Here is a 16,245-nt window from a genome sequence, read left to right as displayed (position 1 = left end):
CAATTACGTAATAAGTTCATTCATATGCTTAATTAAAAAATGTTTAATCTCAATTTCGTATATTTCGGGTCGGTCAGGCGTGGCCAACGTAGTAGGCCTAATTTGTTTTTTATTTGGTCTAATCCGTCTATCTTACAATAAGATTGTTTATATTGTACAGTATACAACTTGAAACTTCCGAAAATAATTACACAAAAAAGAAATAACATTCTTCGGGAGGTGAATTTATTTTTTTTTTAAATGAAGTGACTAAAAACAACACTTATAGTCTAATTAAAAACAACATAGGCATAGGTGTATGGTGGGAAACTAAGGACAAGGAAATTCAGTTCAGGTATGATAATATATATATAATTATATAAGAAGTATCCATAGGGGAAAATAAAACAATGAAGAGGGTTAAAAACAGTACCTTAAGGAGAAAGTAGTATCACTAAGGGGAAACTAATACGACGATAAGGAGAAATCATAGACAAAAGAGTTTCCCCTTAAGAGCCGAATAAAGGAAGTATAATATATATATATATATATATATATATATATATATATATATTGAAGAAAGTTATATTATTTTAACATACATCTTATATTATATAAGTAGTGATTTGAAACAATCTATTTCTGTGACAAAACTAAAATGTAAATACAAAAGGCAAATTATTCTACAGTACGCTCAAAAGAAAATCCAATGGATGATTGAAATTAAATAAAATGCTCTTTAATAAATAATTACGATAGTTCACCTAAATTATTACTTTTATAATTGTATTTTCCTCTTTATTTTATTTTATTTTTTTCATGTGTACATGTCTTTGTTAAGGGGCAGTTTAGACAAGCCTTCTGCTTTATAATTGTCCCTTGTCCACTTTATAATTATTCTCCTTTGTATGATAAATGTTATAATTTCGAATTTTTGTGGATGAATAAATGCTATCTTGAATTGAAAAAAAAATTGAATTGAGTGGCCTTCATAAAATTACTAAATTTTAGGGTTTAGAGTTAAAACATTGAACCCAAACATAAAAAATAGTAAGATTAAAGGTAATACTTTATATTTATGACATAATCACATTTTGCTCAAATTACATGTTATACTGTCTATTTGGCCTTTTTTCTCAAAACCTGGTGATGCGAGTTTACAGCCCTTTTGTGATCTTGGGTCACAAATTATTGAACGGTAGTAAAATACCTTAGGTATAATTATATAGCGTTTTAATTTAATAAAGAATTTGATGTAAACAAATTCTATTGGATATTGGATAAACAGTCCATTGGGTAATGCTAAACGCCAAACTCCAATTAAAAATCTAGAGAGAAACATTAACAGTACTGAAATTGATCTAGACACTTACCGTATCTTCCATTGGGATTTCAGGTAAATGTGGTTTTCCTTTTGTATGTAGTGTTGTAACAAGTATTCTACACATTCCAACTTTCAGGCGTAATGTGCGAGTCTCAAGCAGGAGCATTCCACTTTTCACGCCTACATTGTATTATCTAAAATTGTTTATAAAATATAGCGATTATATCCTAAAATTAATAAAATGAAGTGAATTTGTCATTAAAATGTGGATACAAGCTATGCCAACAGTTCAACTACAATTAAAAAAAAACAATAACTTGCTCTAGCGCTCTATTTTGAGATTATTACTTTGAAGGGGGTTATACGGAGGCTATATGAAATTTAAAAAAAAATTTTTTTTGTATGCATCAGACATGTAGCTTTAAAGGGCCTTTCACAATTATCAACATTTTCACGAGTGTACAAACAGTACGCTAGAGTGATGAGGTAGACACGTTTGTACACTTTTATATATGACAAAAATCCTGATTCAAAATAACCTGCAATATTTTAAAATAATAGATTTTTATGACAATTTTTTTTCTTGTGACCTTCATTTTTATTTCTATTTTATTAAATTAAATTAAATAAACACTGGACATGAAGTAATTTAAAGACTAGTTTTATTGACAATACACTAGATTTGGTGTACACAGTGCACTCTTCATGTGAGTTTTAATGTAATAATAATTTTGCAACCATTTTAATGTTCTTATCTCATTTTGTAATTTATTGCCTTGCACCTTTGTGATCCAGATTTGACCTACACCTGTATTTCTCTCCTTTATTTCAGTACTTTTTATGTTTAGTGAATAAAGTGATTTTATATAAAACCAGGGATATAAGACATGTTTATCTAAAAATCACAGTACATAGATTCACTACACAAAAAAAACAATAAAGATAATTTTGCAAAATCAACATGTTTTTGTAAAGTGCATTTTCAGAGGGGTGGGAGACTGAAAAGATTACTGTTTGTACACTTGCGGAAATGTTGATAATTGTGAATGACCCCTAAGTTGGAACCTCTGTCGTTGTAACCACAAAGGGTACTAGGCTGCGAGGTGGTCGTCACGAGTGCCATCTATAAAAGGTTGAGGTATTTGCCTTTGTAGATTCTTAAAGTTCAGACAAATTTCCATGTTATGTAATATGGCTTAAATTTTTGTATTATTTTTATCAGATAAATATCTTAAATGTATATCAATTCTACATTTTCGTATAGCCTGGTTGTAAAACTGCTGAAATGAACTTTAGCGGGAAAAAAAATAAAGGAAAATTTATTTTTGGTTTTTCTGAATCAGCATACCCTATAGTGCCTCAGAAAAAAAATCCCCGTGCCTAGGGCTTGGACAATTTTTTTACAGCACTTTGAAATTTTGGCCTAAAATACCCTATTTTAAACTATTTAAGTTGGGGGTAGGGGAATTAAATTTATGTTTTTAGTCACTTTTACATATACTGTGGATATGAAATATAACAACAACTTGGCTAAGTAGTTACTCGTCACTCTCATTAAAACAATTGATCGGAATGATGACGTCATCATGACAAATTCTAAGATGGCGTCCATTATGGCGTAAAAAACTATGTTTTTAATGTAAAAATAATTTTACTGTTATCAAAATACAAATACAATCTCAAAACAATATTATACATACAGGAATCCTACATGAATAAAATAAAACATATAATTAATGAACTACTACAAAGTAAACCCAATGAAAAAACGAAATAGTGAAATATTGCTTTAAAATACCAATATTTGGATCGGGGTATGGGAAACATACTTATGTTTTTAGTCACTTAGTTTTTTTTTCTACAAATGTGAAAACTAACAGGACCTTATTTATTTTATTTTATTTCAACCATCTTTAAAGAGGGTAACCCTTCCAGTTTAGCCCAGTAGGTTAACTAATATTCAGGGGCCCTCTTTAATAAAATCAAAGAACAGTACAAACAACATCATTACAACATAATAATAATAATAACAATAATAATAATAATAATAATAACATACAATCCTCATAACAAGTCTTAAAAATATTAAATTTACTTACATAAAGACAATTCAAAATAGAACCTCAGTTAAACACTTACCCATTATGGTCATTCAGTGGTGGCCCCAGGTTGTCTGGTAGGTGGGTCAAAACCCAGGGCTGACTAGACCCTAGGTCAGAGTTCCGGAATAAACATCTCTGTGCTCATGTGAGTTTTTTTTTTAGCTTAGTATGGCCCAAAATTTGGCTTTTAAGCCAAAATATTAGGGATTGGCAATCAAAATAATGTTATATGGATATGCAAATCAATATTTGTGGTGTAACGACCTCGTCGTGGCATCGGTCGATGGGAGTCTAGGCCTGTCTGACGGGAATTTCCCACCTCCCAAGCAAATTTGGAAGATGGCATCAACACATCAAATTCCAAGACTACAACAATCAAAATTAAAGGAAATGTTTTACCTATTTAAATTTAATCTTTATACACTACATTTTTCTTCATCATCATTATTATATACCATTATGTTGTTAATTTATAATGTTATTAATATAGTATATCATGATTTTTATGCATTTAAAAAAAATTGTAGTTTATGATTGAAATTAATATTAGCGTTAGTACTGTTATTCTTACTATACTGATTTCTTTATTATCATCATCATCATCATTATCTTCCTCTTCCTCATTGTCATCCCCATCCTCATTATAATTCCCATTATAATGAGGATGTTGGTGATGAGGAGGAGAAGAAAGATGATGAAGTAAATGATGATGAGGAAGAAGATGATGGTGATTATGATTGATGATAATGGTTGTTGATGAGGATGATTGTGATGATGGTGATGAGAATGATAGAAAAGGATTGATAAGAATGATGATGAATGGTGAGAATCATCCCTCTCATCTTTACCCTCGTCCTCATCTTCATTCTCGCCGTCGTCCTCCTCATCATCATCATCCTCATGATGATGATGGAGACTGATGATGCAGAAGTGATAATGATGAAAACGATGATGGTAATGATGATAATGATGATGATGATGAAAATTACAGTTTTAATCAGGATGATGATGAGGATGATGATAATAGTGAGGATGATAATAATGATGATTGTGATGACGATGAAGATAAGAATTATGATGAGGAGGTTGAGGATGATGCGGTTGATGAGGAGAAGGAAGATGATGAAGTAGATGATGATTGATGATGGATGATGATGATGAGGAGGAAGAAGATGATGCTGATATGGTGAAGATAATGATGATAATAAGGAGGAGGATTAGGATGATGAGTTTGATGATGATGAAGATAAGGATGATAATGATTAATGATAATGGTTGTTGATGAGGATAATTGTAATAATGATGATGATTATGATTGATGAGAATGATGTTGAGGAGGTTAATGATGATGAGTGATGAGAAACATCCCTCTGCCCCTCATCCTCATGCTTGTCGTCCTCCTCCTCCTCATCATCATCATCCTCATGATAAGGATGATGATTGATGATGATAAAGAGGATGATGATGAGGATAAGAATGATGACGAGAATGAGGATGAATGGTGATAATGATGATTAATAAGGATCAGGGGTGGCGCCAGGATTTGCCCGACGAGGGGGGAGGGCCGAGGTCCCCGACGGGGGGTCAGATTTGCCCTGACGAGGAGTCAGATTTCGCCGACGAAAGAAAAGTGGACGTGGTCGAGCTTCGATTAAAAGGTTCCGAAAGTGGTCCTGGGGGCGAAGCCCCCGAAAAGTTTGACAATTTAGGGGTTTCAAAGGCTTATTTAATCGATTTTAGAGTCTACTAATATGTAGAAAATACATATAATTTTTTTTCTCCCCGACGAATTGTGCTTTTTCTCCCCGACGGGGGCGCGGGGGGGGGGGGGGGAGACAGCTCTCCCCGACGGGGGGCCCTGGCCCCCCGCTGGCCCCACGAGGACAAGGATGATGATGATGGATGATGATAGATGATGATTGTAATGAGAATGATGATGATAATGACAATGACAATGATGAGGATAATGAGGATGATGATGGTGAATGATGATAAGTGATGATAAGGAGGATAAGGATGAGGTTGATGATGATGAGGATAAGGATGATGAAGGATGATGATGATGATGAAGATGATGATGAACGCAACGTGTTCAAAATAAGTTTTTTTAGATTTTATTCTCGCAAATTTGGTTTTGTTAGTAAAGACTTCCTAACCCCATTAGCTGACCGCCGTAAATTTTTTATTTAATTTTTCTTTTTAAATGTATGAATTCAATCTACGATGGAAATTTTGCAGTTCATTTTTCTCTTTCTGTATCCTTCTCCCTGTCTCTTATACACATCTAGATGTGTATAAGAGACAGAAACATCTCTCCACAATGTTCACATTCGTATGGTGTCTCTCCCGTATGTATCCTTAGATGTCTTACTAATTGACTACTTTGATTAAACTTCTTTCCACAATGTTCACATTCATATGGTTTTTCACCACAGATATATATATAGGGCCTATATATAAAACAGAAAATAATGATGCGGAAAAGTTGAGTTAGACAGTAGAACACAATATAATTTATTCACTAAACGAAACATTTCTTCCTGTCCTCAACTTCATCAGCGTAACTGATTACAAAAGTTGGCAAATACCAGATCCAATGTAAAACAATAAACAGTCGGCAATAAATAAAGGAGGGTGATTAAATGAGATAAACAATATTGGAGACATGGGGATAATGATATATAATGGGAGCGAGATAATGAGTAAATATATATATACATATATATATATAGATTTTATTATTCAATCCTGTAAAGGGTGACATTGGTCACTGTTGGACTTTGATGAAATAAAATAAAAAATGATATAGGAGGATGATTAGTAGGATAAAGGTGATGTCGATGATATTTACAATGATTGGTAAGGATGGTGATGATGTTGACGATGATGGATGAGGATCAATGCCATAGCCAGGATTTTCAAACTGTGCGGGACAACATCAGAGTTGACCCACTTTACGTGTAAATTCAAACAATGTGGACCCATTTTACGCAAAAATATGAAGTATCTGGACCAATTTTCTTATATTTTACCCATTTTAAGCTAAATATGAGACATCGGGACCCATTTTTCAAGACGTGAACCCATTTTATTCATAAAATTACATGATTTGGACCCATTTTTAAAAATGTGGACCTACCTTTTGTGGACCATTTAGAAAAATGGTGTTGAATGTCCCAACTGTCCCAATAGCTGGCTACGGCATTGATGATGATGTGGATGATGATAGATGAGGATGAATATGATGATGAGGATGATGATGAAGAAAATGATGAAGGATTAGGAGGATGAAGATTATGAGGATGATGATAACGAAAATAGATGATTGATGAGGATGATGATGAAGATGAGGACGATGACGATGGATGATAATAGATAAGTATGATGTGGTGATGATGATGGTGATGATGATTACAACGATCAATGACAGTAAGGATGTTAGTGATAGTGATGATGACAACAATGAGAATGATGATGAAGATGACGAATAGGATGAGTATGATGATGACGGATGATGATAATACTGTAATGATGTAAATAGTGGTGATACTAATATTATTATATATCAGTACTAACAATCATGTAATTCATCTTAATAATAAAATATAATTTTTAAATAACAAGAATACAATACAGTAATATATAATATACAATAATAATATTAATCATGATTTCAATAATAATAAATAAGCATAATACAGCTATTAAAATAATAATATATATATATATATTCTATAATTATACATTGCTTTAATGAGATTGTATTTTGTACATTGAGAACAATAGTAATAATAATTATAACAAAAATAACCAATTTTCACATTTATAGCAAAAAATAAAATAATGCCATAATTTTCTTCCATTACCCTGATCCGAGTCCAGAAATGGGATCGTTCAGTCTTTCAGAGCAAAATTTCACTTTTTCTTTTTCTAGTGGGTTTATATATTGTAATAGTTCATTAATTTGCCCAAGCTCAAAGAATGTGGATTTTTTTCTGAGACACTATATGCTATACTGATTCAGAAAAACCAAAAATAAATTTTCCTATACTTTTTCCCGCTAATTTCCTACTGCACCCAGACTAGTAGTTATGTGTGTAATTCATCACTATAAATATAAATCCGAATTATTCACCTCCTACCAGGTACCCATTTATACTTCTGGATTAAGAGAGGAAAACATAAGGTTAAGTGTTTTGCCCAAGGGCAAACACAAAAATAATATTGACTGAATTAAAATCAAAGAAAAAAAAAACTGATTCAGACGACAGAAAAAAATGTACTATAATGTATTAACAGGATCATCTCTTCCGATATTTGCCTACTGATTTTCGTCACTTTCACATACACACCTTGCTAAAAATCTGTATAATATGCATTCTGTGGAGAAACGCAGTAAAAGATAAGATGCACCTCATTCCCATGGATTTGCCAATTTTTATGGCAGCCATCTTGAATCTCAAAAAGGCATTTTAAAAATGGCCGTCAAAAAGTATGTTCCGCCCTTTTTCTAGAGGTTCCCTCAAGCTCATTTTTAAATTCATACCCTGGTGATGCTAAATCAGTAGGAAAACCTTGGTCCCCAAAAATGGTCATGGGTGCCCTGATTTTCTCTATACTATATTACACATCTTCTTTTATAAGAACATATATTATAAGAACACTCAGGCTGAAAATTGATGCTGAGGTAAAATATCAATTGAGGTTTAAAAAAAAAAAAAATGAAAACCAACAAATCGTGTCCTTATTTTTGCAGTAGGTGTGACCACGGAGGAAGTTTTATGGTATTATTCTAGTACAGTAATATACTGCTGTAAAGTAATAAATTTGTATGTTTAAAATAGGTGAAAAAATATGAATAAAATAAGAATATTTTAAAATTGAAATTGACAAAAAATAAGAACACCTGGAAAAAAATTAGTTCTTACCAATCAGCCTTTCTATCTTATTGCACTAATGAATATCGTAGGAATATCTACTTCCTTAAAATTAAGTAAAATTACAAAAAAATTAAAATGTATTTTAAATTAAAATGTATTTTAAATTAAAATGTATAATTGAAATCATGAGAAGTCCTGGGGAGAGGGGCAACAGTCCAGAGGTGTGTGGCAAATTTCCGGGGGTAAATACCGGGGGAAAGTGTCCGGGAGAAAAATGTCCGGGGGAAAAATGTCCGGGGGAAACCAGTCTAGAACCATGGATGATATAAGCTTTTTGGCATTGTTGACTACTTTCATATTTTTAAAATTTGACTGTTGGTTGATTGTGCATTGTTACATTTCTTTTATTTTGAATGTTGCCTTTTTTACCGCTTCTTTTTTCTTTCTGAATGTGTTTTGTGGTGTGAATTTGTAAAACCTTTTTTTCTGTAATTTTTATGTAAATGTCCTATTATGTCTGATTTGTTTCATGCTTTTTGATATTATTGATGTTAAGCGTTATTCGTAATCCTTTTTATTAATAGTTTTGATGTAATAAATTCAATTATTTGATAATAATAATTATAATAAGTATAATAATAATAATTACTGTAGCAATCATTAATAATTATATAATAATTATAACAATAACAAACAATTGCTACAAGTAGTTATTTATAATCCTGTACTTTTCTCTTGTCCTTTATCTAAACTATTTTATGTTATGGATGTAAATATCCTATTTTGATGTTGTAACATAATTCGTAATTCAGCCTTTTTGGCTGCCATGGTTAATGCTTTTTATGAAATTTTGAATTTTTGAATTTTGTTAGATTTAGTGACTAATGTTTGGCAGATATGTCCTCCATTTCTGTCTCTTATACACATCTTATATATATAATAGATACCACTGAAAAACAAATGATTTTAGTTACTATATGAATGATTTTTTTTCTCACAACTAAAATCAACTGCACTCCCTAGGCCTCAGCAAGAGACTTAGTTTATAAAACATATTTTCATCTTGTAAGTAGCGAGTCTACTTGCTGTTTAATGTAAAGGAAATAAAAAAAGTACAAATTTAGGATAAATAATAAATTTTCGATAATATATATATATATTTATTTAAGCTTTTAGTGAATTGCTGGTAATGAAGGAAATGAAGGAAAAAATAAATGAGGTATGACTCCACAAAAGAGAGAAAAAAAAATTTCATGTTACAGAACAAAATCGTCAACCAAATTTAATTTCTTCTTCCATTTTTTCCAGGTATCTTTATCAGCGGCATCTTCTTCGTAAACAATACCAGAGGCTTGCAGATGGGGGGCTACCTCCCCTTGATGGAGTCAACATCCGCTTTGATGTTTACGTATCGTACAGCCATGAAGATTTAGATTGGGTGATACATGTGCTGCAGCCAAAGCTAGAAGGAGCCCTTCATAACTTCAAACTTTGTCTTGACTATAGAGACTTTACTGCTGGTGATACCATCTTCAATAACATCATTGATTCTGTCAAGAGCAGTCATAAAACATTATTAATTGTCACCAAGTCGTTCATCGCCAGTGAATGGTGTTTCTTCGAGGTGGAGATGGCAAGAACTAAAATGTTTGATGCCAATGAAGACAGCATTCTGATCGTTCTGCTGGAGGATGTTGATGTGGTCCACATGCCCAACTTTCTACGTATGTTAATGCAAACAAAAACGTATCTCAAATGGCCAGATGAAGAAGAAGACAGAGCTAAGTTTTGGACAACGCTTGCAGAGGTCTTAAAAACACCAAATGCGCATAAAGATTGGTTGATTAATAACTAAATTTACAAACTAAAGATACACTAATATGCTAGTAACATTATATCTTCAGTAATTCAACTTGTGTATAGACCAGTGCAATTATGATTGGGATATAATGCTCTCTCCACACTGTCTAATTTTCTTTGAAAAAAACCTATCGTATGACCATATATAGTCATGATGTGCTTATATAGGTAATGTAATGTCATCATGACCACATTAAGGCATGACACATCTTTTTGTCAAATCAAATTTGATAGTCTGGACAGGGATTTAACGATATTGCAACAGACCAATCAAAACAGGGCCAGAAATACGTGCTTGTATCAAAAACTCACGTGTTGTCCTACAAACGCACGTGTTTGCGTATGTTTTTACAATGGCGTAATTGTTGTGGAACCTTAGCGAAAATATCAAAAGGGGCGGGGCTTAGTTGAAAGGACCATTGCAATATGTGCACACTTAGACCTGCCAACCCCTGGGCCATGAAAATCTGGAGATTTTTTTTTTTAATCTTAAAAAATCTGGAGATTTACCAACAAATCTGGAGGTTTCCAGAATTAACCAAAAGATGATGCAATTTACTAAAAAAAGACGTCAAGACAAGTCATATTGGTATAAAATCAATGGTACAAAATTACTGCAAAACAACTTATTAAATTGCTGCTTGTCTATCTCGGCGAATACATTGAATAATAACGATATAATCAATCATTTATGCATACATCGGAGGGAACCTGTAAAATCAGTGAAATCGGGTGAAAATTACATTCGATCGGGAGAACTGGAGATGTGTTCAGATATCGGGTGACACCCGACAGGATCGGGTGAGTTGGCAGGTCTGCACACTTGAATTAGCGAATCTCAAAATAGGACATTCCCAGCTGTCCATCTTTCTCTGTTAGTTTCCACTTTGCTAGGCTGACGCCGCAACACTTTGATTCCCTTGTCTATTAAGGGTAGTCACGTTAGTCTGCTATAGAACAATGTAAGAAATGACAACAGCACTTTTAAGACTACGTATAATATTTATTCTCTGGCTTTCCTCAACACAGGGGACTTTATCAGGAGACTTTTACTATTGCTTTTTGTAAATAATAACTCTGAGAAAACAGCTCCCGGATTCTAAAATCAGTAGTTAACTATTAAGATTTGTATTTTTAAAAGAAACTAATACACTTTTCAGTTAGATTTAGTGACTAATGTTTGGCAGATATGTCCTCCATTTCTCTTCATAGCTATTGGCTATGTTCTCACACGGCAGCTAACGGTTAGCAGGATCCGGATCCTGCTAACCGTTAGATGCCGTGCGTCCATGCCAGAAAATCCCGATCCGGATACCAACAATATGATGATCGAATCAAAGGCCAATAAGAAACTGGAAATTGTAAACGCGTACGTGTAATTGGTTGATGATAGAAACGCCATCAACTTCTAACCGATAGCTCTTGCTAACCGTTAGCGTATCTGGATACCGCTAACGGTTAGCGCTAACCGATCGCGCGTTCTCACGCAGGTGCTAACGGTTAGCGCTAACGGTTAGCTCCCGATCCGGATACTAGGGCTGTCGTGAGAACCAGGCTATTGTCATCTTGTGGGACCTTGGCAACAATATCCAAGGGGCGGGGCTTACCGGAAAGGTTCATTGACCATGATGACTGTGGCCTAGTTCAGACTAGGTGGATAAACCAGGCTCAACTCACCGGGTTTGCTAGTTTAACTGAAATTAGACATTCCTAAGAATTAAAAAAAAAATGTAAAATAAGACTGAAATTTGATTTGTTGTGTTCCACACAAAAAATAAATGCGGATGAATTTTTCATTTTGATTTTGCGATAGGTCGTGAGAAGAAATATCGTAGGCGCCGAAAACATTAGCCTATCCAGCGCTGCTAGGCTAGGCCTAGCCTTACCTCGATCTAGGTTCTGTTATCACACATAAAAACGGCCGACATGATATTTTCCGTTGCTAGTATTGACACTTGTGAAATATAATATTTCATAGGAATTATTTCAAATTTGTTAAAAAACTGATTCTGACTGAGATTTTGACACTGAAACAAACATATCTCAGCTTTAATCGAACGACCGCATTGTGCGAAATACGAAGTACAAAAACTAATCTCATTAGAGAGGGCGCACTTTATTGACCGTATAAAAGTATACATAAAAGCGAGAGTATTCCAGTGGATGCGATCTCCAAACTTTAATCGTTGCGGGGGGTCTTGCATTGACTTCGCGGGTGACGAAATCACCAATCAGCATTTAATTACGTACGCTGTGAGCGAGGTACGTTTCGCGAGCAATGTTTTAAAAACACGTTTCCTGGTTACGGTTCATTATTATGCAAATTCTCGCCTGGCTAAACCCGTTAGTCTGAACGCCCGGCAGAGTTAAGCCGGGCTTAATAATTCAAGCCTGGCTTATCTTATCTCCAAGTCTGAACGTAGCCTGTGACTGTTTGATAATGCACGCTTGCTGCAGACAGACATTTGCGGACAGGGGCTCAATAAGACAACAGGTTCGAATCCCGATTTGGACAATGTTTTCGCACTCCTAATCATGCCTGCATGAAATTCTCACTTTATACTATCTGGCTTTTTTCAACCCTCACTCACTCGCCACTGAGGAAGGACTAGTGTTGTCCGAAAGCTCTGGTTCTATTTCTGGCTGTTTACTTACGTTTACTTTTTAGCTGTTGCTTATCATTTTTGTATCTCTACCGAGAAAGGAGTTAGAACTTTTGAACTTGTATGCTGTTTTTCTTAATGTCTGACTGACAAGCTCACTCAGCCAATATATTACAGTATCTAAATTTGGTTTTACAATTTCTATTTTCAATTTCTATTTTCAATATATGGAACTTCTGTGGGATATTAGATTTTCAATGAATTAGCTACCAACCAAGAAAGATTTTACTATTAAACTATACTGTTCAAACTTTTCTTATTTTTATTATGCACAGGGGCGGATCCAGAGATGTCCAAAAGGGAGGGGGAAGGGCCGATGGAGATAACACTGTCCTAGGGGATTCGGGGGAATGCCCCCACGAAATGTTTGCGTTCTAGACATTTGAGGCATTCTGGGCTATCATTTTTTTCTTTTTCTTTGTTTTTTTTTTCTTTTTTTTACCTCCCAAAAGGGGGTCTGCACCCCCCCCCCCCCCAACTCTCCCCCCCCCCCCCCCCCCTCACCCACTCTATCTATTTACAATTCTTGGATCTGCCAATGTCCTACACCTCATACTATTATTATTAACTGCCTTAAAAATTTTTTTAAAAAAACCTGGCTCGTGTGGGAATCGAACCCACGACCTTAAATAAATAAATAAATAAATAAAAAAAAACTTGCCCCGTGTGGGAATCGAACCCACGATCGCTGAGTTTACTACCCCTGATCCAGCATGACTAAACGGTGGGAGGTAAACCACGGCCCCTAAGCCATAAATGCAATAAACCTAGTACCACACCAAGTACCTGTTAGTCAACCTACTAGAAAAAATTCTTCGTATATATACACTACAGGTTAATATTACGCATGGTCATGGTGTCAAAAAAATGGGCCGTGGGCCAAGAGGGTTTATTTTTTGTCTAAAAATATATAATTAAATTTATAATCGATTTATGATTGTTACCATCTCGATAACTTACACACTTTTTTTTAAATAGACAAAAATGTTGGAAAAATTCATTATGCAAATTAGAAAAAAATAGACCAATCATGTTACGGGATTGAATGTATTGTACTCGTTGATGACGTCGCGAATTTCGAAATAACAACAAACAACAACCTTTCATGTCCCAGCCTAGGAACCAGTCAATTTGAGCGGATGCCACTTCGAGCGAAGGCCAATTCGAGCGAATTCGAGCGAATTTTTTTTTCGAGCGGATGCAGTGGTATATAACTGTTATTTTCATGTGTTTATATGGGGTTTAATGATTTATCGATTGTGAAGGTTGTGATAGTTATTGGAAATATAATTTATTTATTTATTCTATTAATAGGTAAAATAAGTTTGAATAATTATTGATGAGAGTGATTGTTGTATGCCATAAAATCTTCTGTCATACATTCAAAGCTTTTTGGGTTTCATTGTTGAGTTTGCTATGAAACCAAAACAAATTAAAACGAGCGTAGACAGCAATGATAACAATATTATTGTACTTTATAAAAGGATATAAATATAGTACTGTAAAATATTCATTTTTTGTATAAGGTGTCTATATAGTTAATACTATTAAGTTTGTATCGGCCAACCAAAACACTGGAACCATGTCATGAAACCTATTCCGTGTACACCATGTTCTTCCCTTATAATTGTTATGTTGTGTAATAATAAACTATAGTTTTAAATTGTGAAACTTGTACATAAGGTATGCAGCTGTATATAGTTGTAAATGATAAAATAAATGTGAACAGGCTTGCTATAAAATACCTTGTACTGCTGTAAATATGTGTATGAGAGGTGAAGGTGAACTCTGCGGGTATAAATCAGATATTTATCTTCGTATTTTCTCCTTATTAGATGTAGGCCGAATCGTTGGTTTTGGTATGAACGGGCTACTTTGAAAGCAAAGGTGATGAAAAAAGCTTCCTAAATTATGCCACAGAGTTTCTACTAGTGTTCATAGATTAAGTGAGTGCGACTTGAGATCACTGTACATTCTTTTGGCCTAGTATAACGGAAATTCCCTATTGTGTCAAACGTCTGCCTGTATTCCATTTGTCTTGACAGTGTAACAATTATATAATACCTTATACTGCCACATCAGATAAAAAAACACTGGTGTAAACATGGGTGTGACACAGGATAACATTGACAAAAATAATAATAATAATAATAATAATAATAATAATAATAATAATAATAATAATAATAATAACAACACTATCCTCTCGAAAATCTGTAATTTTAAAGTACTCAAAAAAATCTGGATTTCCTAATTAAACTAAGAGGATTGTTTCCAATAGGGTATAGAAAACATTTTCAAAACAATTTTCAAGAAAACAAAACTGTTTACAACTTACAATGCCCGAAGGAAGACTCGGAAACAATGATCACAAGACAATAAAAGGGTGGTAAAAATGGTCAACGGTTAGGTCTTAATAAATATAATCATTGACCGCAAGAGAAACATAACGATCTAAATAAAATACCGCCAATGGTTCGACGTCATTGTTGAAAACGCAGTGAAGTTGGTGAGGTAACATTTATTACTTTGTCTTGAATATGAATTAAAATCCTATTACGGCACTAACGTATAAGCATGCAAATATTTCAGTACCCATTATATTTAAAAATATATTCGAGAAGCAAATTTTACAAATATTCTCAGTTTTTAATTCAGAAGAAAAATTCTAGATTTTCTGGGAAAATTATATTTCTTTTTGGAAGAGGGAAATTGGCCTTCAAGATTGGATTTTATGTAGACTTGGGAGGCCTGCCGAGTCATTACGACATATTTCTAAAAACAAATACAGTATAAAATTCAAAATGCTACAACTACGAACAAATTAAAGGCAATCTTCTGTCACATGTTCAATGCGTTATTTTGTCCGTAGAAGTAATAAAGCTTTATTTATTCACGAAAACATAACTCAACAACCTACAAGTTTTTCATCATGGCCATGATAAAAAAGAAAACAAAAATATATAGTATATCAAATTTACAAAGCATACAATATAAAGGAAAGGCTTAAATACAATATAACAAAATATGATATTTTGGATTTGCGTCAGGAGAATCAATTAGGGGGCCTATATGTATTTTCTGATTGCTTTAGTACTTGTTTCAATTGTATTGCTTGAAAAATTCACCGTCATTTTTGACTTTTCAATTGGTACTATGCTGACCGCCCACCACGTAGAGGCTGCATTTTTACACCTCTAGTGACTTCGTTGGCTTTAAATTGCCATTTCGGCTGTTCACCAATCAAATATCCTGTTGTTCATTCCCCTCCCCCACCCCGCCCAGTAAACGGAAAGCTGAATATTCATAGATTCTTCTCATATAAAATATATGAATTCCCATTGAAATGAAAAAAAAAAAATCACCATCAAAACACTAATTTCAATATGAATTGAATTAACAATCCTGTCTAGGAATTATGCCCGGAAAAAAAAAAA

The 16,245-nt window shown here is 33.8% G+C and overlaps 1 protein-coding gene across 1 annotated transcript in view; it reads left to right on the top strand.

Moving 5' to 3' along the window:
* The window catches only part of LOC117105333 (slit homolog 1 protein-like), a 14,078-nt gene extending 3,938 nt beyond the window's left edge, over nucleotides 1–10,140 (top strand). Inside the window, exon 2 of the mRNA XM_033246453.1 lies at nucleotides 9,594–10,140. Within this exon, the coding sequence (XP_033102344.1) occupies nucleotides 9,594–10,140 (547 nt within the window). The remainder of the gene's footprint in view (nucleotides 1–9,593) is intronic.
* Nucleotides 10,141–16,245: the final 6,105 nt, after the last annotated feature.

This window comes from Anneissia japonica, unplaced genomic scaffold, assembly GCF_011630105.1.
Source record: "Anneissia japonica isolate Jap-2015-1 unplaced genomic scaffold, ASM1163010v1 scaffold287726_len2788222_cov184, whole genome shotgun sequence".
Taxonomy (NCBI): Eukaryota; Metazoa; Echinodermata; class Crinoidea; order Comatulida; family Comatulidae; genus Anneissia; species Anneissia japonica.
Note: the sequence above shows the minus strand (reverse complement) of the source record. Positions and strands in the feature narration are given on the sequence as shown.